Here is a 27,590-nt window from a genome sequence, read left to right as displayed (position 1 = left end):
CTTTTGATATTTTGGCCCCTCAAGAAGGAAACTTTGGCATTTTATTAGTCATAATACCATAATTGACCACATCAGTTACTTACTCAACATTCAAAATTATTTAAACTGTTAAAATTAAAGCAAATGTGAATACTAATTCATAAACACTACTAGAAGAGTCACATAGCTGGAGTTGTTTATCCTTTAATTATTATGCTATTCTTCAAACACATGCATTGACTGCAATTCAAAATGTTTTAGTATATTAAAGGGTAGAGCAGTTAAACCTTGAAACTCCCCCTGCTCAGAAAACACATGAATGAAAACTGACTCTTAGGCATTTCCAGAAATCAAAACTACCCATACAGGTAGCCCATGGATTCCTCACCATGTACTCCACTCTAAATTCAGAGAGGATTACATCACATAGATATAAAGGAACATTTAGCAATACAGAATCTGAAAGAAGGGTATTTACTTATTTCTCGCTTTTAGAAGTACTACTGCTCCACACCTCCCATCTATTCATCCATCTTCTTTACTGGGATTCAGCAGCACGTGGCAGAAAGATAAATTATTGGTATCCAATTGCTAAATGACAATAATAACTTATGAATGTTGTATATATAGATTATATTGTAATCAGACCACTTGAAACAGTAAGATTTTAGGACTTTAAAGGAAGTAGTTTTAAACTTTCATTTCCAGCAGAATGACTAATAAAGTACCCTTACTGATCCTCCTGCTGTAAACAACTAAAAATAATAAAATATTAAAACATCTTCATAAATGAATTTATCAGTTAGCATGAAAGTAAGGAATTCTGGCTAACATCCTAGTATAGGTGAAAACTCAGAGTGGAAAAATAAAATTGGCTTTCATCTTGAAGGCATTCACCCAATCAAGTGATCTTGAGGATTCATTTTCATGATCTGCTGATAAAGGACAAAAACAGACAAAGCCCACAGCTATCCAAGGTGGAGAGTCCAATAGAAAGCCATATCTAAGCGATATACCCTCACTGTAAGGGTAAACTAGAAATACTTCACTGCTACCACCACAAGCTGAGAATTCTGTACATTGTGATTCTGAATTGAAAGTATTCAATGGCCTCTGGCAGAAGTTAATAATTTCCTCAGCCGGAATCTATGTTATCTTAAAAGAATTAACACAGATAAAGTTCTAAGGAGAAGAGCAGCTCACTACCAACACACACACAAGAGGACAAAGCATCAAGAACACTAGCAGAAATAACATAATGCAGAATCACAAATGAAAAATATGAAAGATATTTGGATGACTAAGAAAGCCTAATATGTCTAACAAGAATTCTAGGATAGGAGACAGAGAATGGGTCAATGGCAATATTTAAAGAGATAATAAAAAAAGAATTTTCCAAAACTGATGAAAGACACCAAACCATAGGTAAGAGTGTCATTAAAACCAAGAAAAGTAAATAAAAAATAAATCCACACCTAAATATATATGAAACTAACATACTTAAAAAAAGAAATGAGTTTATAAGCATCTTCAGAAAAAGAGAATGATTACTATCAAATAAACTAAGATCAGATTCACATCAGAAGACAACGAGAAAAAGAGAATGATTACTATCAAATCAACTAAGATCAGATTCATATCAGAAGACAACAACGAGAAAAAGAGAATGATTACTATCAAATAAACTAAGATCAGATTCACGTTAGAAGACAACAATCGGGCCAGATGTGGTGGCTCACGCCTGTAATCTCAGTATTTTGGAAGGCAAAGGTGGGAGGATCACTTGAGCCTAGAAGTTCAAGACCTGTCTGAGCAACATAGTGAGACCCCATTCTTTAGAAAAAATAAAAAAATTTAAAAAGCTGGGCACGGTGGTGAGTGCCTGTAGGCTGGGGCAGGAGGATCACTTGAACCAAGGAGGTCAAGGATGCAGTGATCATGATCATGACAGGGGGAGACCCTGTCACCAAAACAAAAAAAAAAGGAAGACAACAATGATATTATACTCTGAATATGAGAAAAGAGACCTGTCAATATAGAATGTTATATCCATGAAACACATCTTTCAAGATTTAGAGCAAAATAATATCATTTTCAGATTAAAAACTGAGTGTTCCAACAGAAAACTCTCATAAAAGAAAACTTTAAAGAATATCCTTTTGGCAGAAAGTGATCCCAGAGAGAAAATCAGAAATGGAAGAAGGAGTGAAAAGCAAAACAAACAGAAATATCCGAGGTAATTCTAAACAAACATTGACAGCATAATTAATATAACTATATTAATAATAATGTTTGGAGGAGTTTTAAAAAGATAGAAATTTAAAAGCATGTAAGTTCAGAGAAGTTATTAAGAACAAAGTACTATAAAATCTTTGTTTAGCAGGAAGGCAGATATTAAGTCTGGACTCCAACAAGTATTCCTGCTAAAATTCCAGTAACCACTAAAATAAAAGAGTGCATAATTTCCAAGACAAAAGAGAAGGAAAAATGAAACAAATATCCAACAAAAACAAGAAAGAAATGCTGAAGAGTGTGAAAAATAAAAAGCAGAGAATAAGACAGTAAAAATAAGTTCAAACATATATTTGTAAATTGATTATATGCTTTACTTAAAAGACTCCAGAAAAAATAACACAGCTATATTAGTTTAAATGAGATAACAAAAGATATTAAAAACATGAAATGAATGAAAAAAGACAACTAGAAAAATACTGGGAAAAAAAAAAGCTGCTAACTATATTAATGGCAAACTAAATGGACTTTAAGGCAACAGAAATATAGAGGTCAGTACCTAACAACAGAAAGTTGAATTCACTGCCAGGCACAGTGGCTCATGCCTGCAATCCCAGCACTTTGGGGGGCCGAGGCGGGTGGATCACGAGGTCAGGAGATCGAGACCATCCTGGCTAACATAGTGAAACCCCATCTCTACTAAAAATACAAAAAATTAGCTGGGCGCAGTGTCGGGCGCCTGTAATCCCAGCTACTCGGGAGGCTGAGGCAGGAAAATGGCGTGAACCCGGGAGGCAGAGCCTGCAGTGAGCCGAGATCATGCCACTGTACTCCAGCCTGGGCGACTAAGCGAGAAGATAAACAATTTTAGTCTTAGATGCAACTAATAATGTCTTAGAAATACATAAGGCGAAAATTGACAGGACAAGGAAAATTAACAAATCTTAACAGAGGAATAGTGTAATATACCTTTGTCAGTAATTAAGGTATCAATCTGACAACTGAAATCAGCAAAAATATAGAAGATTTGACAATATAGCTAATAAACTTGCACTAATGCACAAATACAGAACACTGCAGGTATCTACAAAAGAAAACTTATTCTTTTAGCCAAAGAACAATTACAAAAGTTCATTACAAAAAGAAAGACATTTCAAAGGATAAGTAACATAAAACCAGTATCTCTATATATTTAACTGCACTACAATCAAAGTAGAAATCAATACTAAAAAACAAGAAAATCACTACATTAGAATTAGAAACAACTTCTAATTATGAACTCATAAAGAAAATATTCAGAACTGAAAAACAGTAAATACTATATACTAAAATTTAAGAGATGGAGCTAAAGCAGTAAGTGGGACATTTTTAACCTTAACTGTTCATATTAGGGTAAACGAAAGACTAAAAATTAGTGCAATAAATATCCATTTCAAAAAAATGAGAATCAGTAAAGGTAAGAATAGAAATTAATGAAATAGGAAACCATGATATACGACAAATGCAAAAGTCAGTTCATTGAAAAAAACTACTAAAATTGACAAATCAATTTTTAGAAGACATACTGTTTTATATAAAACAATACATATATAGTAAACTCATATAAGAGGATGGTATTCATGTCAATAACATCTAAAACTAAGAAAAATGGGAAAATCCTTTACGAAGTATTAAATAACCACAGTAATCCAAGAATAAACAGAAAAATCTAAGCAACCAATTACTATAAATACATAAAATGAGTAGTTAGAAAAAAAATTATAACAGTATAGTTAGAAAAAAAAAGCCAGATTTTTTTTTGCAAGACACCCTATAATACACATCAGATTATTTAAAACAGTAAGCTTAACCAAACATTCAAACCACAAATATCTTTCACAAACAAAATACGGATGTAAAAATTCTAAATAAAATACTGGAAAACCAATCTAGCAATGCATCAAAAAAACTATGACCAAACTGGGTTATTCTAAGAATGCAAAATTGAGCAAACATCAGGGAATTAATTAATTCTTCAACTTAAATGATATGACCAACTCAATAAATACTGATAACAAACTCTTTGTTCTCAATTTACTTGACCTATCAGCAGTTATCAGACACAGGTGATAGACAACTGACTCCTCCTGAAGTTGTTCCAAGTACTGGTTTCCAAGTACTGTATTCTTCTGACTCACTAGCCAACTCTCAGTTTCCTTTCCTAGTTTTCCCTATGTTCAATCTCTAAATGGTACACTGTAGCAGAAATGTTCTTAGAACTCTTCTTTCCTTTATTTATCTCTGCTTCATTGGTGATTTAATCCATCATAATACTAATGATTTCCCAAATGTGTTTATCTTCAGCCCAGACATCTCCAGGAATGACAGGTTCATATATCTAACTGCCCACTAAAAACATTTCTACCTGAATCTCAGACCTTTTTGTGTGTGTGTGGAGATGGAGTCTCGCTATGTTGCCCAGGTTGGTAGAATTCCTGAGTTCAAGCAATCCTCCCACCTCTGCCTAAGTGCTGGGATTACAGGTATGAGCCACCATGCCCAGCTCTGCCTGAGTATCTACTAGGCATCTCAAACTTTACCATGTTTGATTCTGAAAAGTTCCTTTTTTAAAAAAACATTTTAACATCTCTGAAACCGGGATGCACATTTCAAACTATCTGTGCTAGTTTAATTTTAATTGGAAGCTACAAGTGGTGGCATCTTAGTTCAATGATGTATGAGCTACTCCCAAAACCTTCTGCAGTAGGTCTATCTACCTCACTTAATGGAAACTCTACCCTTAATCATGCCAGACACCTTGGAGTCCTCCCTGATATCTTGCTCCTTCTCCCATACCCAGCATATAATTCATAAGCAAATCATAAGCTACTATCATCTCTCATAGGGTTGTCCTACAAGTCACTTAACTGATATTCTTGCTTTTGCCTTTGCTCTCTTAAAGTTTACTTTCCACACAGCAACCCAATCTGGTTAAACTTTTTAAGTTACATCACATCATTCCTCTGCTAAAAACCAGGCGGCTTCACAGCTTATGCAAAATAAATGCCAAGTCCTTACAATGAATACAGGCTTGACTTCCTGGTATTTTCACAGCTTATCTTTTACTATTCTCCTTCTTTAATGTGATCCAGTCACTGTGGGTACCATTTTAGAGCCTTAGCATTTGCAAATCTCTATACCTGAAATATTATTTCCCCAATTATCTCCATGCTCATTACCTTCCCTCCTTCAGGTCTTTGCTTAAATCCTATCTTCTCAGTGAGATCTTTCCTGATCAGGCTATTTAAAAACTGTAAAACTCCACTCTGTCACTCCTATCCTCCTTTTCTGTTTATTTTTCTATGTAGCACTTATCACCACCTAACATAATATATATTTTACTTATCTAACTGTCCCTCCTTATGCCCCTAACTATAAATTCCATGAGGGAAGAATATCCCCAGTGTATAGGTACTCAATAAATATTTGGAAAATGACTACATAAATACATGCCAGAGATTATTCTACCCACCATTCTACTCAAGGAAAACATGGCCAGTTAGTACACTTGTTTAATGGCAATAATTTCAACAACTAATGATGAGCTGTTTTACATTTGGTACTCTCAAGGCCATGTGAACCTTTGTGGAAAAAGTGCTTGACGTTTATATACTTAAATTTTATTTATGTGTAGGGTGTTAGGTAAAGCTCTAAACTTATCTTTAAAATATTAACTTTAAAGTTATATAAGATAATAAGATAATTATCACAGCTCAATTTGAATAATTTACAGTATGATACTGTGATACACAGGTTGAGTATCCCTAGTCCAAAAATCCGAAATGCTCCAAAATCCAAAACTTCTTGTGTGCCAACATGACATTCAATGGTAATGGTCATTGGGGTGTTTCATATTTCAGATTTTCAGATTGGGGATGTTGAACCGATAAGTATAATGCAAATATTCTAAACTCAAAACAAATCCAAAATCCAAAACACTTCTGGTACCCAAGCATTGCAGATAAGGGATACTTAACCTGTATTAAGAAATATGTAGGCCGGGTACGGTGGCTCACGCCTGTAATCCCAGCACTTTGGGAGGCCAAGGAGGGTGGATAACTTGAGGTCAGGAGTTCAAGACCAGCCTGGCCAACATGGCGAAACCCCGTCTCTACTAAAAATACAAAAATTAGCCAGGTGTGGTGGTGGGTGCTTGTAATCTCAGCTACTTGGAAGGCTGAAGTGGAAGAATCAATTCAGCTCGGGAGACAGAGGTTGCAGTGAGCCGAGATGGCGCCACTGCACTCCAGCCTGGGCGACAGTGACACTCCGTCTCAAAAAGAAAAAAAAAAAAAGTATTTAATCTCTGTCCTCAATTCCTGACGCAGAACTCCTAATCCCTTGGAATTTCCTAGGTGACAAGTGTGTCTTTTTCTAATGAGGCAACTCTTGGTGGGCTCCTGGATGTGGGCTGGTCACCAGAAAGATAAAGCCGTGAATAGAAACTTAGAACCTTCAGCCCCACCAACCTATCCCCCATCCTCTGGGAAGGGAAGCAGGGCTAGAGATTGAGTTTCTTATATCCATGTGATGAAGCCTCCATAAAATTCCCTGAACCATGGGTTTCAGAGAGCTCTTAGATTGAGGAACACATCCATATGCTGGGAAAGTGGGGAAAGAAGTTCCTGCACTCCGGACCCTTCCAGACCTCGCCCTGTATTTTGCTAATCATCTGCACCTTCTGTAGTATCCTTTATAATACATGGGTAAACCTAAGTGTTTCCCATCCTAGCAAATAACTGAACCAAGAAAGGGGTCCTGAGAACCTCAATTTACAGCTGGTTAGTCAGAAGTACAGGGCACAACCTAAGACTTACAAATGGCATATAAAGTGGAGGGCAGTCCTGTGTGACTGAGCCCCTAAACTATGGGTCCTGCACTAATTTTTGGTGTCAGAATTGAACTGAATTGCAGGGTGTGGGGAAAAAACCCCACACATCTGGTGTAGAAGTGTTCTGTGCTGTGTTGAGTTTGAGAATAGCAAAAACAAGTTTGGTTTTACCTATCTCTTAAAATATCCCACACTTAATTAAACTGCCACTTTTATAATAAGTTCTCATGTACATTTAGATCTGTTCCTGGTTTCTACATTTTGCTCCTCTCATCTTCTATACTAGTATCACACTTATTTTAAATCAACAACTTTACAGTATACTTCAACATGTGGTAGACAAAAATCTTATTTACAACTTCGCTTTTTCAAAATCTCCTTGGGTTTTCTGGCATATTTATTCTTCAAGATGAAGTTTGGAATCAACTTGTAAACTTACCTGTTGAGACTCTCATTGTAATTGTATCAAATGTATGTATTAATTTACAAAGGATTGACTTTTTTTGTTTTTATTTTTTTGCAGAGTCTCACTCTGTCACCCAGGCTGGAGTGCGGCAGCACAATCACGGCTCACTACATCCTCTACCTCCCCAGGCTCAGGTGATCCTCTCACCTCAGTTTCCTTAGTAGCTAGGACTACAGGTGCGCAGCCAGGCCTGGCTAATTTTGTATTTTTTTGGAGAGATGGGGTTTTGCCATGTTGCTCAGGCTGGTCTCCAACTGCAGGACTCAAGCAATCACTTGCCTTGGCCTCCCATAGTGCTGGATTACATGCATGAGCCACTGCACCTGGTCTGACATGTTAATAATGACATTAACTTTATGTTTCTAGGAACATATCACGTGTCTCCATTTCTTCAGGTCTTGATTTTATACTCATCAATAAAATTCTATCATTATATTTTAATAAGTTGGGTATTTCAAAATTTATTTTCTTTTTACTTCCATGTGTATCTTTCTCATCTCTATATAAATAAAAATTTTCTGAGTAATTTTTTATAAAAGATCGTTTCCTCATCTCATATCAAATAGTAGGGCTATCAGATAATCTTTAAAGGCTTTTCAGCTCAAAAATGCCACAACTTTCCACTAATATTCCAAAAGCAATAGTCTCTAAAAATCACCTAAACAATAGGCATATTTATGTGTAAAGGATTAAAATTATATATACCAAGGATGGTCAACTGGTTTCATCATAAACATCAACTCTAGTCTATCAAAAATAGTTGCCAAGAATGGCCAATTGAGAATATCCAAGCTCAAGGGAAAAGCATACCATGATGAATTACTGGTGTCATAAGGGAGAAGATAAAAAATGGTAACAGAAGTACCAAGTCCTGTCATACATGAGATTCACCAAACTATTAATAGTAGTTATTTACAGAATTAGGAATGATGGCAAGAAGGCTTTTATTTTCAACATTATACACTTCTACATTGTTTGCATTTTTTAAAAACAAGCAAGTATTACTTTCAAGATCAGCAAAAAAAAAAAAAACCCAGATACTTTAAATTTGTGAAAAATATTGCAACTTCATCACGACTACTTAATAGTAGTATAGTTCTATTTCATTACCTGCTATAAACGTATCATTTCCTTGATAATTTTTTTAAAATAAAATTTCCACAAGTTTTTTTGGGGGGTGGGGGGAGGGGCAGAGTCTAGCTGTCTCCCAGGCTGGAGTGCAGTGGCGCCATCTCGGCTCACTGCAACCTTTGCCTCCCAGGTTCCAGCAATTCTCCTGCCTCAGACTCCCCAGGAGCTGGGATTACAGGCATGTGCCACCATGCCTGGATAATTTTTCTATTTTTAGTAGAGACGGGGCTTCCTCATGTTGGCCAGGCTGGTCTCCAACTCCTGATCTCAGGTGATCTGCCCGCCTCGGCCTCCCCAAAGTGCTCGGATTACAGGCATGAACCACCATGGCTGGCCTATAATTGAAGTTTTAAAAATATATTTTTTAAACCCCTTACTTATCTGGATTAAGTATTCTTTAAGTATTATTTCCAATATTTATGCCATAATACTATATTAATACCCTTTTCTAATCATCACGAAAACATGAATATAAACTAAGAATTTTATAGGAAAAAGGAATTTTAGCACTTTTAACACTTACAATTCAATTTCAACCATGCCTCTAGAACATCCTCTCTTCACAAAAAACCCAACCTAAGACGAAAAAAAGAAAAAGTGAGCTGTGTAATGACATTCCCAGGTTAACAATCAGAGATTTAGCAGTCATTATTATTTGTCAAATCAAGATTTTTTTCAGGTACCACTTCTATGTTCGCTCCTGTCACTTTCTAAGGTATCCCTCCCAGATCTGGGTTCCTCCACTGTTCCCTCCCAAAAATAACAATAATAATAATATTAGGTAAAATTTATTGAACTCCTATGCACTCCATAGCCTCTTACAAACCTCGTGACAAAGCCAGTAAGTGCCAGAAAAAGGATCTGAACCCAGGAAATCTGGCTCCAGAGCCTGTGTACTTGTCCACTATATTAAACACCCAGAGAGAAGAGAAAATGCCTGTGGGAAAACAGGTCCTATAGTATAACCACTAAGCACTCAAACCTTCTTATTACCATTGAAGACTTCCTACAGTCGCGCAGGTTAAATATTAACAATCACGCTAATATTACCTACCCTGTTAATGATGTAATTACCACCAATCATCGTTTTAAAAGGAGCAATATATTTGAAATTTACGTGATAAAACAGACAACTCTGTGCTAGTTTCTATATGCTTATGAGTCTAAGCCCCAAAACAAAGTCTGAGCCTAAAAAAATCAGACTGGATCTTAAATCAGGCTATAAATAAGTGATAAATATTAAAAAAGGTAGAAAATATACCTTACAAATAGTAATCTTTTTAATAGTGATAATGACAGTGATGACAACAGCTAACATTTATCAAGCATTTACTATATACTGTTGTGCTAAGCACTAAACATGTATTTTCTCATTTAATACTCATAAGCAACCTTGAAGTATACATTCATTTTATAGACGATAAAGCTGAGTCCCAGAAAGATGAAAAAAAAAAACAAAAAAAAGCCTTATCTTGTAACCACCAAGTATAGCCTAATGCTTAAAAGTACAGGTTTTAACATCTACTATCTAGGTTCAAATCTCAACTCCACCACATACAAGTTGTCAGACATTGGACAGTTACTTAACCTCTCTGTTTCCTCACAGGAAAACCAAGGACATCTATGTAGGAATGTTATCTCTCATTAGCTTGCAAGAATTAAAATACTTGGTACCAATGAGGAGGAAAAAAAAAATCAGGAGGCAGTTCTTATTATAAAGTATCCATACAGATGGTGTTGATTATGTTTTTGTTAAATTTTTATATTAGCGTTTAAACAAAAATACATTAAATATTCTTGCTGAGAACTTGGGCATCCCATAAATACATCTGTGTACCCAAAGGCCTGCAATCGGTCATCTAGGAAACACTGCACTCCATAGCCTCCCTTAAAAATCCTATCACTCAAGGATGAGAAGAGATGTGTTTTCATGACAAAAATCAACATGAGAAAGTTAGTGAAAACTGTTATAGCCAATTAATTCCTACGGTACAGCCCCTGAAGTACAATCCAACAGACCATTACAAAGAGATAGGGATTAAATGATCTGACAATTAAAAAACTATATATCAATATTCATAAAAATCTGAGTTGGTCCTTGGATGCTATCTGTTCAAACTCTCTCATCTTTGAAATGAAGAAAAACTGAAGTCCAGATAATTGCTCAAGGTCACAAGGGTAGTTATTAACAGAGAAAAGTATCTTCTACCTGATAAATGTCTTTCATATAGCACTAAACACACACACACACACACACACACACGCACACACATTTTAAATAATTTATAATCTTAAGGGGAATTTGCTTCCATTTTGTAACCGTCCATTAAATTTTAATTTTTTTTTATTATTTCTATCTTAACAGCATTGTGGTCAGGATATGGTCTACGTGGTGTCCATTTTTCGAAATTTTTTGATACTTGCTTTATGACTCAGTATACAATTAACTTTTAGAAATGTTAACTTGTGCTTGAAAAGAATGCATACTCTCCAGTTGTTGAGTGCACTTTTTATAATATGTCCATTAGTTCAAGCTTAACTTCATTGTTCAAATCTTTTGTAGTCTAATTTTTTTATCTGACTGATCTATTATCGATAGCTCTCCCAGTATGATTATGGATATGTTAACTGCTTGTTAGCATTCTGCAGATTTTGCCTATATATTTTGGAGCTAGATTATAATGTGAATTTGAGTTGGGAATTGAATTATCTTCTAGTGAATTAAAACTTTCGTCAGTGTTTAATGACCACTATTATCTCTAAAAATACTTTTTGCTCTGAAGTCTGTTTTTCCTAGTATTAATCCAGCTACACCTACTTTCTTTTGTATATTTGCCTGGCATGTATTTTTTTTCATCCTTTCACTCTCAACTTTTCTGTAGCACTTTATTTTAAATATGCTTATTAAAAACAAAAGAGAACTAAACATGGTTTCATTTCTCCATTCTAACAGACTTTATAATTTAATGAGAGTTTAGTTTAGATCATTTATAATCATTGTTATTGTATCTGCACATATTTTTACCATCTTATTTTTTGATTTTCATTTTATTTATTTTTCTTGAGACAGAGTCTCACTCTTGTTGTCCAGGCTGGAGTGCAATGGCGCAATCTTGGCTCACTACAACCTCTGCCTCCTGGGTTCAAGCAATTCTCCTGCTTCAGCCTCCCAAGTAGCTGGGATTACAGGCACCCGCCACCATGCCTGGCTAATTTTTGCAGTTTTAGTAGAGGCGGGGTTTCACCATGTTGGCCAGGCTGGTCTGGAACTCCTGACCATGGCCTCCCAAAGTGCTGGGATTACAGGCGTGAGCTACAGCACCCAGCCAATATTTTGTCATTTTTAATGATCTCATTTTTTGTATGTGTTTCTTATCTCCTCCTCCTCCTCCTTTCTCAAGACTCCTTCTGGATTGTTCGGGCAGTATTTTTCCATCCCCCACTCTCATGAATATGGTTAAGTGCCCTACGCAGGTGTATCATTTTTATCTTTTACACTGTATTTTTACTGTACCTTTTTTATATCTAGAGATGTTTACATAAGTACAATGTAGGCTACTGTGTTACAATTGTCCACAGTATTCAGCACAGTAACATGCTCTACAGGAGTGTAGTCTAGGAGCAATAGGCTATACCATATAGCCTAAGTGGATAGTAGGCTATACCATCTAGGTGTAAGTACTCTCTATTATGTTCACACAATGACAAAATTGTCTAATGATGCATTTTCTCAGAATATATCCCCATCATTAAGCAACATATGACTGGATTTTGTTTCTGCCCTTTGTAAGTTTACTTCACTGTTCCACAAGCCAAGTGATGCATTAAAAAAAAGACCTATTACATTATTTCTAGCATTTTAGGTGTAAGAGACTTGGAGAATCCTCTAGTATTATGGTCCAAAATACTTCTAGAAATGAAAATCTCCTTCCAGCTTCTCTACCTGCCAAATTTATTCCTTATATTCACACACAATTAAGTTTGCTATACTCAAGGAACTGAGGTGTAGAAATTGATGTTACTAAAAGCAAGTAATAGTTTTGAATTTTCTTAAAAAGTAATTATGTTAACTCACCTTATCCGCTCGTCCCATGAAAGCAGGTTTCCCAGCTAAACCAAGGCAAATGGCACACACAATGCTCGACTTCCCTGTTCCATTGGCTCCAACGATCATATTCAAGTGGGGTCCAGGAGATACTTCACAAATATCATATGTTCTGAATTATAAAAAGATGAAATAATTAAGGAGAGATACAAAACCGCTTTTCCTTGCTTTACATTATCTACGAGCTTCCTCAAATTCCTTTAAAAACTAGCTAACCTTACAAATTTAATGTTTTTTTATAGGTTTTTAATAAACTACTTTAGAAAGAAAATCTACCAATAGAAGAAATGAAAAGGCAGTAATGCATAACTAAAGAATATAATTTCATATACTTTTTTCAAAAGTCTGCTGAAAAAAGTGAAGTTTGATACCTTGTTTTTTTTTAATAATTACAAAACACTGGACATTATATCAAAGATACTACACAAAGTAACTTTGAAACAAATTTTATAGGAGAGGCCATGGCTTACCTTGAATCCGTGAATTTTACATTCATATTTCTTTTAAATTATAATGCTTAATGGTTATTCATATTTTAATATTTCAAACAATCTAAGCAGATTTTTAATTACAAAACTGAAGATATATCTCAACCCAAAGGTTTCATTTTATTAACTTTCAAAAATTATTTTCCAAGCCAGGCACCATGGTATGTGCCTATAGTCCCAGCTATGAAGGGAGGCTGAGGCCAGAGGACCACTTGAGCTTAGGAGGTCAAGGCCAGCCTAGGCATCATAGAGAGACACTGCCCCACAAAACAAACAAGTTGAAAGCTGTCTAGCACTCTAATTACAGTTAGCATCTAATCTTTATTAGTTGCTAGGGACAGTTATGACAAAAATGTGAAGCAAACTCTGACTCAGACATTCTTTTAACTTGCCTTTGAATACTCTGAATTTGAACCCATAAAAAGTGTCCTTTGTCCACAGCATTTCACTTAGCTCTCAGGTAGCTGCCAACTAATTCCTCATGAATAAATGCTTAGCCTGCTATTCACCTGCTAAGTATATAAATAACCAAGCACACACATTAATATTTTAAGAAATTAATGATTTTGAAATGTCAGGTGGTAATAAAAATACAGGTGGCAAAGAAGTATTTTCTGGCAGGTCTGCTAATCCCACACCTCTACACAGCATCTACTACTTTATCTTTTTAGCTGTTTTGTTCTGCTAGCAGCTGGGTCTCAAAAGAGCCCTTTATAATGGTTACAATAAAACTAGTTTGGGAACTTCAGACATGTAGGAAATCACCTGACATGGAACTTCTTACTCTCAACACATGAAACTCCATTGGATTTCCTGTTGTGAAATCTCTGTGTGAATGTTATACTAAAACAATGATGAAACTGGTATTTACGAAAACAGAACAGGGAAAAGCATGAGAATTTCTGGCCTATAAAATATGCATCGATATTACAAATAGGGACAGTTGCCAAAAACAAAGCCTCTGCATTTTTTTTTTCTTTTTGGTAGGGGTTGGGGGGGGATTTTTCTTGCCTTCAGCTACCCAAATCGAGTCTGTGCACTGTTTAAAATCATTCTTCTGACTCTACGATGTATTTATTGGGAATTCCCTTACCATGAGTTTCCTTTCCTCTGAGCTCCCTCTGAAAGAGCTATTGGTAAAGACCCACCCTCTTATCATTCCATATACTTCACGAGGTATCTCATGTATTCTCTATGGCCTCAAGATTCCTTTTTTCTCCAAGTCTTTGCATACCATCTACATGCTGAAAGTAGTCCAGATGACCTCTATATGCAATGATCACCTCAACAACGCTATTTGAACGTCCCACAACAGTCAATTTAAACTCAACACATTTAAAACGAAACCCACCAGCTTTCCCATCCAAAACCACTCTTGTGATCTCTTAGTGAATGGTATTATCATTTATCCCATTGCCCAAATCAGAAACCTAGGCATTAGTTTTGCATCATCTTTGGTTCTTTCATCTCTTTTGACTCCACCCAAACCACCACTCCATCATCCAATCAATCACCAAGTAATGCTGGTAGAATTGTAAATGTGATGTCACTTGCTAAAAAAGACAAATTAAGGAAAAACCCATCACAGCCGAGTTTCATCTTTTTCTACTTTTTATCTCCTTTCCCTATTCTCTCTTCAGATCTCTAAATTCTACCTATAATGTACTTCTTTCAGTTTTGTGACTATAATTCCTTATTTCTCTGAAGTCTTTGCATACGTTATTCCCTCAGCCTCCAAGTGTCTTCCTCCACTCCTAACTCCATTTGACTTGGTTCACTCACTACGCTCTTCCAGGCCATTTAAATTCTCTGACTACCCATCTTATTTCCTTGCTAATTCTCTAAGCCCACCTTTCTCTACCTCATGCCTAAAACTCAAAATCCCCTCATTAAAAGAAACAATATCTCACCAACCTCTGCACTTCCAGCTACCTTCTCTTTCTTCTCTTTGCATCCAAGTTTTACTTTCTCACCCTCATTCATTCTTCTATGGCCTGCAAAGTTTTCTGCTTCCACCGCTTCATTAAAAGGTCAAAGGTTTCCCAATTGCTAAATGCAGTGGGCTCTTTTCAGTCCCGCTATCTGACTTCAATGTAGCAGGTGATATTTTTGAAACATTCTTTTCCCTTGGCTTCTTTGATAATTGTCTCCCAATGTTTTCATCTTACTTCCCTGAATAGTTCCTTCTGACTTTTGAGTCCTTCTTCAGTTCACCCTTAAATGTAGGTATTCTCCCAAGACTCTGTACACGGTCTTCTAGTCCTTCAATTTATAATTCCTATTGGGCAATCATAACCAGTTCGGCAACTTCATCAATCACCTGTATGCATGACTCCCAAATCTCTCATCTGTTCATATTTTCCTCTAAGCTCTAGACTCTTACATTCTGCCTATAGAACATCTCTCTTAGATGCCCCAAAGGAAACTTTAAGTCACAGGATCTAAGAGGCATTTATTATTCTCCTCAAACTGCTCCCTCTTCTGAATAGCACCTGACCAATCAGCTAAGGCTCTTACACTTGGGAAAAAATGCTGCTTCCTTCCTTTCCTCCATGCCTCACAATTATTCTGTTGCTGGATCCTGTCAAATCTCATTCCTTCAAACTCTGATCATCTCTTGCCTTCGTATTGTCTTTTTGCTTCCAATCTTGCACCCTTTCTAAATCATCCTCTACAGTGCTTCCAGAATAACATAAAACACATGTCATTCCCTGTTGAAAACACACCGTGGCTGCCTACAGGATGATGCCGGAACTTCTTAGCATAGTGAACATACAAGCCCCTCAATGGTTGCTTACCCTTTGTCCAAATACTCACTCACATCCTATATTCTTGCCTTACTAAAATACTTGACGCTTTCTAAATATACCAAACTATTTCAGACAGTTCCTTCTGTCTTCAATGCTCTTCACTTCTTTCAAGACTTTCCTATCTTCTTAGGCGGGTGCAGTGGCTCATGCCTGTAATCCCAGAACTTTGGGAGGCCGAGGTGAGTTGCTGGAGCCCAGAAGTTCGAGACTAGCCTGGGCAACATGGTGAAACCCCATCTCTACAAAAAAAAATTTTAAAACATTAGCCAGGTATGGTACGCGCCTATAGGCCGAGCTACTTGAAGGGCTGAGGTAGAGGATCACTTGAGAAGGGGAGGTCCAGGCTTCACTGATCCCTGATCATGCCACCGAGCTCCAGCGTGGGCAATAGAGCAAGACCAAAGACTTTCATATCTTCTTTACAAAGCCCTTTCTCATACTCGTAGACAAAACTAACCACTTCATCCTTTGTGAAGGATCCTGATATATATGTTGTTATGGTATCTAACTCATTTGATTACATTTATCTTTCCTGATCTGGATTCAAATAGCAATGCAACTACATAACAGCTGTGTAAAACTGGGCAAAATAACCTACTGAGCTGCTTTCAGCAATGGAAATTATCAAGATAGAGTTGTTATGAAGAAAGAATGAGTGCACTGTGTACCTGGCACACAATAGGTGCTTGAAAACAAAAAAAGTAGTATTATTACAATTCTGTTATCCTTATGCCACTATGTGCAAGCTTAAAAAAGACTTCCAGCCGGACACGGTGGCTCACGCCTGTAATCCCAGCACTACAGGAGGCCGAGGCGGGCAGATCATCTGAGGACAAAAGTTCCAGATCGGCCGGGCGCGGTGGCTCACGCTTGTAATCCCAGCACTTTGGGAGGCCGAGGCGGGCGGATCACGAGGTCAGGAGATCGAGACCACGGTGAAACCCCGTCTCTACTAAAAATACAAAAATTTAGCCGGGCGTGGTGGCGGGCGCCTGTAGTCCCAGCTACTCGGAGAGGCTGAGGCAGGAGAATGGCGTGAACCCGGGAGGCGGAGCTTGCAGTGAGCCGAGATTGCGCCACTGCACTCCAGCCTGGGTGACAGAGCGAGACTCCGTCTCAAAAAAAAAAAAAAAAGAAAAAAGAAAAGAAAAGTTCCAGATCAGCCTGGTCAACACGGCGAAACCCCGTGTCTACTAAAAATACAAAAAAAATAGCTGGGCGTGGTGGCGGGTGCCTGTAATCCCAGCTACTCGGGAGGCTGAGGCAGGAGAATGGCGTGAACCCGGGAGACGGAGCTTGCAGTGAGCCGAGATTACGCCACTGCGCTCCAGCCTGGGCGACAGAGCGAGACTCCATCTCAAAAAAAAAAAAAAGAAAAAGAAAGAAACTGGGAGGCGGAGGTTGCAGTGAGCCGAGATTGAGCCACTACCCTCCAGCTCGGACGACAGTATGAGACTCCGTCTCAAAAGCAAAAATTAGCCAGGCGTGGTGGCGCGCGCCTGTAGTCCCAGCTACTCCGGAGGCTGACCGAGGAGAATCACTTGAAACTGAGAGGTGGAAGTTGCAGTGGGCTGAGATCGCGCCACAGCACTCCAACCAGCGTGGGCTACAAGAGCGAAACTCCGTCTCAAAAAAAAAAAAAAAAAAAAAGACCTGGAACAAATGAACTGGGAGGGGCTAGGCAAATACATGATATATTTAAAACCTACTAAATTCTAAAGTGATAACTAGTTGTCTGAAGGGGAGAGGGAGGAACCAGGGAAAAAAGCTGGGTTTAGAGGGGCCAAGGGTTTGTAGGGAGGTCCAACAATTGCCACTAAGGGTTTATTTTTTTTTGTACCTGTAACCTCCCATCCCGAACAACCTTGACCGTCTTATCTGCTCCTCTCTGGCAAATGCCTACCCTAAGAATCCGCCACAGCATCACTACCACGCCGAATTAACTGTTGCCTCCTCTTAAGTTCCCGGGGACAATACTTTGTGAACTCCAGACCAGGGCCACTATGGATCGCGACTCCCAGCGGGCAGAGACCTACTCCCTCGTACAACCACTACCTGCTACGTGACGCCTTTGGAAAACCTTGCTGGACTAAATTTAAAAACCACATCACACAAAGCACACATCTCCTACATCATACACGTCAATCTCCACAGCCTACGTAGAAAAATCCTCAAGGGAACCCCGGCACGAATTTAAGGCCAGACCCACAAGCCAGGTACACACCCACACGCCCACGCCCGCGCGCTGCCGGCGCCCCGGGGCCTGCTGGCCAAGCACACCTCCACACCCGCGGCGCGGCCTCCGGGCAACTTACAGGAAGTTCTCCATCGAGATGCGGACGATAGAGCCTTCCACGAAAGGCCCGGACGACTGCAACAGCGGCAGCTGCAGGGCCGAATTCTTCCTCTTGCTCGGGACCTCCGACGAAGGGTCTCTCGGGAGAGCTCTCTTGGAAGCCTGGGGGCTTGAAGTTGACCTCTTCTTGCTCGGAGTCGCCATCCTGGCTTCCTCAGCGCCCCACAGCGACTTCCGTTCCCACAGTCCGGCAGCCCAGACGCCCAAGCGCCCACGCGCCCCGCTCCCGCGCGAACTGCCGCGAACTGGTACCGCGCGCTCGCTCCCGCGATCTCGCGCCGCGCCTGCGCAGTTCAGGTCCGGCAGCGACAACAGGCCGGCCCCGCCCCTCCCGCGCTCCGCGGCGCCGTGCGAGGCCCAGACTGAGGGCAAAACAGCAGGCAGGACTGGGTGGAGACCTCCGGGGACGTGGCAACGGGAGTTTGTTCTCCATATATTTCGGCATTCAGTTCCCTTTTTTTTTTTAAACTCAGGAAAAAATGTCAATTGCATTTAGTATTTTGAAAGCCACTTTATTGCTTCCCGAGCCTCAGTCATGTGTGGTGGGAGGCTGCTGTGGGTGGCACCTGGGGCGTCCACGGCCGCCAAGGCGGGGGGGACGTCAGGCCCTGCTTGCTCCCACCTCTTCCAGGTACCTGTCTGAGAGCTCCTGGGCACGCCCGTCCTTGGCTCTTCGTCCTCTTGGTTTTCTTCCCTGTTGCTTCAAATCAGGTTCCTGTCTCAAAAACCCGAAAAAGAAAACCTCCCAAATGACTCTGTGCCTGACGCTCCGTTAAGGCATCGTGCTAGGCGTTCTCAAACTCGTGAAACGACTACACTGCACAGGTTATCCTCATTGCTTCTCTTCCCCTTGCCTCCTAATTCTCTGGTTAAACTTCCGCCCCCGGAGGTTTCTAGAAATCCCTGAGCTAGAATGCACTGCCTATTAAGAGGCTGTTCTGCTTCCGTCTGCTCACATTCATCTAGTAAGCTCTCTCGTTAAAGAGGAGGCAGCGCACCGAGGCCTGTCTAGATCTGCTTTCATTCAACTAATAATGAATGTCTAATCTACAAGAAACTGGAGCCGTGGCAGTTTAGGAGCCTGCCAAGGTTGCATCCCTGGGAGCTTATTTTCTATTGTGGGAGACAGGAAAAGAACAAGTGAATCAACTGTGAAATTAAATAATTCAAACTTAAAGCTGTTGAAACTTTAAATTATTCTGAGCCTTGCGAAGAATGTGGCTATGGAGTCTGAGTCCCATGGCGTACGGCTGCAATGTCTGCCTTGTTTTTTCCTGTAAATAGGAAGACCAAACAGAGACAGAGGTAAGACCCCCTCAGATCACTACCCCTCTTCATAAATTAATATAGCTATCTTCCTTGGAATGTAGCTATCTATAACTAATCTAATCGCTGTAATTTATGAACTGCTCTTGTATTGAAAATGTACTCCTGCTGAACCTTCTCTGTTTCTGCCTGTGTAAATGAAACCTTAACTTCACTTTGGAACATTGACCCTATTTGTTTGGAGTTGGTGTTTCCAGGTGGCTGTCCTCAAGCTTTGCGTTAGAATAAACTCTATACTTAATGATATTTTCTGAATTTCACTACTTAAGGTTGACACAACAAATGATTAGGATAATTTCAGACTGTGACAGGTGTTAGGAAGAAAACAAAATGAACCTGATGGGTGGGAGGTACGGAAGGCCTCTTAGAGGTGGTGATGTTTAAGATAAACCCTGAAGGACAAGAAGAAACTGTGTGACTAATCTGAGAAAAGAGCACCCCAGGCAAAATAATTTTGCTTGAACACACCAGTAAGGACAAAAGCTCTGAGGTGGGAAGGCCAGTGTGGCTGCAGAGCAGTGAACAAGGTTTTAGCAGAACCTTGTCCATCGTGGAAAAGCCTGAATTTTATTTTTAAAGCAATGGGAAACCATTGCAAAGTTTTAAGCAGGAGAGGGCCATGATCTGATTAAAGTTTTTAAATTTTTTAATTTTTTATTTGATTTTTTTGAGACAGAGTCTCACCCAGTCGCCCAGGCTGGAGTGCAGTAGTGCCACCTCAGCTCACTGTAACCTGTACTTCCCTGGTTCAAGCGGTTCTTCTGCCTCAGCCTTCCGAGTAGCTGAGATTACAGGTGCACGCCACCACGCCTGGCTAATTTTTGTATTTTTAGTAGAGACGAGGTTTCACGATTTTGGCCAGGCTGGTCTATAACCCCTGACCTCAAGTGATTCGCCCACCTCGGCCTCCCGAAGTGCTGGCACTACAGGCATGAGCCACTGTGCCTGGCCTTAAAGTTTTTAAATAATCATTCTGGTTGCTGTGTGGAAAATGGATTAGAGGGGACCAAATGTGGAAGTGGAAGGCCACTTAGCTATTGCAGTAGAACCCTGATTCCTGACTCCTAGACCAAAGCGCCTTTCCCAGGTCTCTGCTTCTTCCTCTCACACAAGGACTCCACTCCAGAGAAAAGAGTAAGTAAAAAGCATGTGAACTTGTCGTAGTTACTGGAAATTTTCTTAAATGCAAATGAAAATGAGAGAGACAGAAAGGAAAAATTACTGAAAAAATTCAGACTGCAGAAGCAGCCTACCTGAAAAGTCACAGCAACAGGCAAAAAATAAAACAACCCTGGGAAAACCTCAGGTTGCACCTGGACAGATAGACAGCTTTAAGCACAGATAAGCAAGCACAGGAGTGGGAAAGTCTCGACTTCATACTTATACAATGGGCCCCAGTAAAAACTGTGGGACTTAGTAAGTACATTCCTTTTCCTTTAGGCACACTAAGAGGGAAGCTAGACGCTTATGCAGGGAGGGTGGGGGGGATGCCTGCAGCTGCAAGGAAATGTCTGGGAACAGACACAGAAACTTAAGCGACACAAAGCAGCACAGAGCTGCACAAACTAAAAGCCTGCTTATGTGATCAAGGAATTGGGTAAAGGCTGTTAGAAACTATGCCCTATGCCGATAGCACACCTGGTCCCAACTAAATCTTCAGGCCCTGGGAAGATGAGACACCCCCTCCTCAGTAGTCCATTTATAAAAACCCTGACGTTTTTTCTACAACTTGGCAGTCCACTCAGACTCCCCTCTCTAATGCAGAGAGCTTATTTTCTTTCTTCACTTATTAAACTTTTGCTCCAACCCCACCTTTGTGTCCACGTTCCTTAATTTTCTTGGACGTAAGGACAAAGAACCCAGGGTAGTAGTTCAGACAATGAGAAACTGCTACGTTGAGGTGCATTGGTGAGACTGCAACAAAAATAAAGAATAATTTTTAAACTATTCAAATGGCGGTCAGTAACGAAAAAACTCAGTGCTCAGGAGGGCACAATACTGTCCTTCCCTGAGTCGCTAGCATGAATTTTTTGAAAAGTAAAGGCTCTGCTTCAAGAGCTGTAGAAAAGTCCGATTGTTTGATGAAGTTATTACGTTTAGGGGAATCTACCCTGATGAACAAATAAGAATTATAGACATTAGTAATGGGAGCTGAGGGCAGGGAGCTAGTCATCATTTTTGTACAATGATCAGTCCTTTTTTTTCCTTCCCTTTTTTGGCGATCAATAGCAACGTTTATTTCCTAGATCCCCCAGGAGAGGGGCAAAGAGCCAAGAAACCCCGCATTGTAAGACTTGCAGCCTCTGAAGTAGCTGTGTGAATAGCATGATTAAATAATTTCAGATTTTCTATGTCTTCTTGAGTCAGTTTTAATAGGTTGTGCTTTTCAAGTAATTTGTCCTTTTCATCTAAGTTGTCAAATTTATTACATGAAGTTATGTGTTAATATCCATTAACATTTGCAGCATCTGTAGTGGTGCTTCCTCTTTCACACCTGATACTGGTAAATTGTTCATTTCTTCCTCTCATTTCTTTATTAATCTAGTAGAGGTTACATATGTTATATTAATCTTTTTAAAGGAACAACTTGTTGATTTTTGCTATTGTTGGCTTTTGATTTCATAATTTCTACTTATCTTTGTAATTAACTTTCTGTTAAAGTTTAATTTGTTCTTTCCCCTCCAGCTTTTTAAAAGTTGTTCTTTCCCCCTCAGCTTTTTAAAAATTATTTTTTGAATATATATATTTGTACATATTAATGGGGTACATGTGCAATTTTGTTACATGTGTATGATATGTAATGATTAAGTCAGGGTATTTACAATGTCTATGTGATGGGTCCCTTTCAAGTCTTCTAGCTATTTTGAAAAATACAACAGATAATTGTTATCTATAGTCACTCTACTGTTCTATCAAACATTAGAATGTGTTCCTTCTATGTGATTAGTCTTTAGTGAACTAATCAAATTGTGTTTCTAAACTTGAAATTTTAGAATGAGTCCCTGAACTTGTGATGACTTCACAAATGTAGACACTCTACAAGTTTTAAATAGCTACTCAGTCATGCTGTAACACCATCCTTTTAAAAAGGAAATGTTATTGGTTTTAGCTCTGATTACCATAGCAACACATGTTAAACGCAGAAAATTTGGGAAAACACACAGAAAAACAAACATGCAAAGGAAAAACTTATAATTCCTCTACCCAGACTAATCATTGTTAAAATTTTGGTGTATGTTTTGGCATCTTTTTTTCTTGCATACTTTTACATATGGTCTGTGCCTTTTGTTTTAAAAATGGATGATTCTGCACAAATTGTACTATATATACCATATTTACCCCTTTCCCCACTTAATATATTATGAATAACTTTCCATGCCATTAACTATTTTTCTGTGATATAGTTTTAAGTAATCACATAGTATTCCATTAAACAAATGTACCATTCTTGATTTAAATAGTTCTCATTTGTTGGATTCTGTATGACTGGAAGTTAGCATAACCAAAGATACTCTGGCAAACTATACTAGCTCAGTGCTTTTTAACACTTTGAAAATTTCACGCACCTATCAGAGTATACACATTATCTTGCCACATCTCGATTACTTAATTCCACTTTTGCAAACCATCTTGAAAGAGGTGATTTTTAAAAGGCAGAGATTTTTGGAAGTAGAATATCAACCTGAATTTGATGCTAATTAACAAGTGAGCCACAGCAGAGCCAATGCTACTTTTCAGGGCTTAAAGTCAGTCATCAGCTAATAGACATGGCAAAGCAATTGTATTTAACTTTCTACTGACCAAGGAGTAAGTAACCAGGGCCATTTTGAGTGACAGCCTTCCAATTCTGCAGGAACTTTGAAAACTGACACAAATAAAAAGTTGACAGAAATGGGCAGGGTCAAGGATTATACGTATATTTCACCTCACTATCACAATACACTGTTTTAATATATTTGGGTTGGGCTGCTGTAAGAAAATACCATAGACTGTGTAGCTTATAAAAATGGAAATTTATTTCTAGCAGTTCTAGAGCTGGAGAGGTCCGAGATGAACCAGCAGATTTGGTGTCTGGTGAGGGCTTACATCCTCATAGACAGTGCCTTCTCAGTGTGTCCTCCCATGGTGGAGAGGAAGAACTCTCGTCTCTGTAGCCTCCTGTAAGGGCACTGATCCTATTTATAGGGGCTCTGCCCTCATGACCTAATCACTTCCCAAAGCCCCCACCTCCTAATACCATCATAATGGGGGTTAAGTTTCAACATATAAATTTTGAAGGGATGCAAACATTCAGACCATAACAACTATCTTCTATGTTCTCTTTTTTGGCCTCACTCCAAGCTTTTGATAATGGTGCCACAAGAAATTGGAACAAGATGCATGTAATAGAACCCTGTGAGACCGTCTCTAACTGAGGGCATATTACTTTTGCTTTTGGCAAATTCATAAAGTAAATAAGTGAAACTTCATGGCCTGAAAGGGAGGAAAGAAGGCAGATACTGAAACTCAAGTCCTTGGTACCTAGGACCAAGTCCCATTCCATCCCTCCAAACACCGAGCAAAACCACACACTTTCTAATCAATCTTGTTAAAGAATTAGTGGAACAGATCTAGGCAGGGATTAGGGGTCTGAGGAAAACCAGTGCCCCTCCCACGGGGAAAACTAAAACCCCATACAGCAGGCTTCTGCTGGAGATACGAATACCTTCTAAAGTTTTTCATTTTTAAACATTTGTTTCAAACATCATACAAAAGTTTAAAATGATCAAAATGTCTGCTGCTTCTTACTGTAGTAGTATTAACATTGGAACTGTATAGTAGTAGCTGTAGAATTGGTAGTAATAGCTAATACAACAGCATTTACCACATACCAACTATGGTTCTAAGCACCTTTACTGATCTCATTTCTATGTGCTGGATCAATGTCTCGACAGACTGGCCTCTTTCTAAAATTTCTATTTATTGGGTGCAAAAACTGACGGAAAGATTCAAAAAAATAATCAGAATTAATGTAACATTTCAAGTGTTCTTTGTGATGTGTTAAAATAGAGAGCCTAAAGATGAATGGGCCTTCATCTCTTTCAAGGATGTAAAATGAGAAAACAGTATTAAATTGTTCCAGAAGAACTGACCTTCAGTTTCAGAAAGATCATGAATGAGTTGCTAAAGCACTGTGTAATCTCCTTTCCTGGAAGTCTGTGCTTATTGAACTTACAGTCCTTCTTGCCCAGGGAAGGCCAGGAACGTAAGCAGAGCCCTGGGAGGACTTTGGGAGTGGGCGAGTGTTTCTTCTCCTACCCCGTTACTTACCAAAGGAAAGAAAATTGGTAGTTGTCAGAACTGTGGTAAAACTTCAGAAACCAGCTACCTAAATTATAAAATGAGTCTTTTGGTATCAGTCTCCTAGAGTGGCACTTTCATCCTAGCATTGTTCTAACAAGCTGGGATGCTGCCAAACTCCCCCAGAAATGGGCTGGTTTTAAGTTCTCATTTCCCCTCCTTTCATTAGTAGATATAACTTTTTTTTAGAAGTAAAATTATTTTTGTATTTTTGTTATTATTTTAGGAAATTTGAATATCCAAAAAGCACAGAGCAGAAACCAATCACCATTCATCCACATTCCTACAATCAAAAAAAATTAACACATGGCAATTTGACATATCTTCTAGTTTTTTTTCTTTCCTATTATCTACTTTTTAAAAAATTACATGTGGGGCCGGGCACAGTGGCTCATGCCTGTAATCCCAGCACTTTGGGAGGCAGGCAGATCACTTGAGGCAAGGAGTTCAAGACCAGCCTGGCCAACATGGTGAAACCCTGTCTCTACTGAAATTACAAAAAGATTACCTGGGCGTGGTGGTGTGTGCCTATGGTCTCAGCTACTTAGGAGGCTGAGGCATGAGAATTGCTTGAACCCAGAAGGTGGAGGTTGCAGTGAGCCGAGACTGTGCCATTGCACTCCAGCCTGGGCAACAGAGCAAGACTCTGCTTCAAAATAAAAAATAAATTACATGTGAAACATATGATTACATTCCCTTTTTAAAAGTGAGAATAATACAAATAAAATTAGTGTGCATTTGACGTTTATCTCTCTCAGTCTTGTTGCTTTATCCTCCAGAGTTAACTACTCATATGCACTTGTGCAGTGTATAATGTCCTTTCAGGCCATCTTTGTATTTTACATGCATTTTTTTCTATAGAGAATATGTAATAATAGTTTGAGTGCAAATGTATTACATAAACAATATATTAAATACATACATAAATGTATTAATATAAAAATGCACTAAGAATAGTTATACAATTTGATTTTATATTAAAAAGTAGGCCGGGCGCGGTGGCTCACGCTTGTAATCCCAGCACTTTGGGAGGCCGAGGCGGGCGGATCACGAGGTCAGGAGATCGAGACCACAGTGAAACCCCGTCTCTACTAAAAATACAAAAAATTAGCCGGGCGTGGTGGCGGGCGCCTGTAGTCCCAGCTACTCGGAGAGGCTGAGGCAGGAGAATGGCGTGAACCCGGGAGGCGGAGCTTGCAGTGAGCCGAGACTGCGCCACTGCACTCCAGCCTGGGTGACAGAGCAAGACTCCGTCTCAAAAAAAAAAAAAAAAAAAAAAAAAAAAAAAAAAAAGTATATATTTTGAAATGTGTCCATGTTGATACATATAAATCTAGTTCCCTTTTATTGCTGTAGAACTTTTATATGAGTATATGACACTTTATCCATTAGTCTACTGATTTGACATATAGATTGCTTCCAGTTTTTCATTTTTACAGTGTTTCAGGGATATGTCTTTATGTACATGTGCAAGCATTTCTCTAGGATAGATACCAAAGTTTAGAATTGCTAGACTGTATACCACACTTACTACTCTCTTTCAGTTTCTTGATATTGTGGATATTATTGCTTGTGGCAAATTTCTTGGTTACTGATAATTTGAGAATTATGTCAGTACAGGCTTGACTCAGTGGCTCATGCCTGTAATCTTAGTACTTTGGGAGGCCAAGGAGGGTGAATCGCTTGAGCCCAGGATTTGGAGTCCAGCCTGGGTAACATGGCAAAACCTCGTCTCTACTAAAAATGCAAAAACTGTGGCTGGGCACGGTGGCTCACACCTGTAATCCCAGCACTTAGGGAGGCAGAGACCCGAGGATAGCCTGAGCCCAGGAGTTTGAGACCTGCCTGGGCAATACAGCAAGACCCATTCTCCACAAAAAGGAAAAAAACAAAAACTGAGGAAGGAGGATCACCTGAGCCTGGGGAGGTTGAGGCTGCAGTGGGCCATGATGGCACCACTACACTCTAGCCTGGGTGACACAGCAATACCTGGTTTCAAAAAAAAAAAATTATATCAGAACAAAATCTTTCTCATTTCCTCTCTCTACCACTGTCTTTAGTTCATCTCTCTCTTTCTCCCCGTCTCTCTCGCTTCCTCTCTCTACCATTGTATTTAGTTGGTCTCTCTCTCTCTCTGCGTGTATGTGTGTGTCTCTGTCTCTCTTGCCCTCCCATGCACCTGCACATACACCTACAGACACACATATCTCCTTCACAGTGTCCTCTCTTTCCTCCACCATGTTTTGGTTCTATGGGGACTGAAGCTTATATAATTTTTGAAGTATCCTCTGAAAAAATACAAAATTACAAATACAAATTCTGATTATTCAGAATGGGAGAAAATCTCACAGTCTCAGCACTGTTGACATTTGGGGTTAGCTAGAGTTCTTTGTTGGGGGAGGTGAGGCACTGTCGTGTGCATTGGAGGATGTTCAACAGCGTCCCTGACCTCTACTCACTAGATGTCAGTAGCACCTCCCTTATTTT

At 39.1% G+C, this 27,590-nt stretch overlaps 1 protein-coding gene and 1 long non-coding RNA gene across 5 annotated transcripts in view; one reads left to right on the top strand and one right to left on the bottom strand.

Annotated features, from left to right (window-relative positions):
- Window positions 1-18,677, bottom strand: part of SMC5 (structural maintenance of chromosomes 5) — a 104,413-nt gene extending 85,736 nt beyond the window's left edge. For 3 of the 4 annotated variants that reach the window (XM_032164258.2, XM_032164259.2, XM_032164260.2), the window contains exons 1-3: window positions 18,397-18,677; window positions 12,754-12,895; window positions 9,202-9,254 (exon numbers count right to left, since the gene is read on the bottom strand). In XM_032164258.2, the coding sequence (XP_032020149.1) occupies window positions 9,202-9,254; window positions 12,754-12,895; window positions 18,397-18,581 (380 nt within the window). In that variant the 5' untranslated portion in view covers window positions 18,582-18,677. Of the gene's footprint in view, window positions 1-9,201; window positions 9,255-12,753; window positions 12,896-15,185; window positions 16,321-18,396 lie in introns of all 4 variants that reach the window. The other variant, XM_058445424.1, reaches the window with a different exon arrangement.
- A 100-nt stretch (window positions 18,678-18,777) lies between these two features.
- The window catches only part of LOC131384434 (uncharacterized), a 42,870-nt gene continuing 34,057 nt past the window's right edge, over window positions 18,778-27,590 (top strand). Inside the window, exons 1-2 of the long non-coding RNA XR_009215277.1 lie at window positions 18,778-19,262; window positions 19,722-19,742. This is a non-coding gene — a long non-coding RNA (uncharacterized LOC131384434). The remainder of the gene's footprint in view (window positions 19,263-19,721; window positions 19,743-27,590) is intronic.

Source organism: Hylobates moloch, unplaced genomic scaffold (genome assembly GCF_009828535.3).
Source record: "Hylobates moloch isolate HMO894 unplaced genomic scaffold, HMol_V3 SCAFFOLD_10, whole genome shotgun sequence".
NCBI lineage: Eukaryota > Metazoa > Chordata > Mammalia > Primates > Hylobatidae > Hylobates > Hylobates moloch.
Note: the sequence above shows the minus strand (reverse complement) of the source record. Positions and strands in the feature narration are given on the sequence as shown.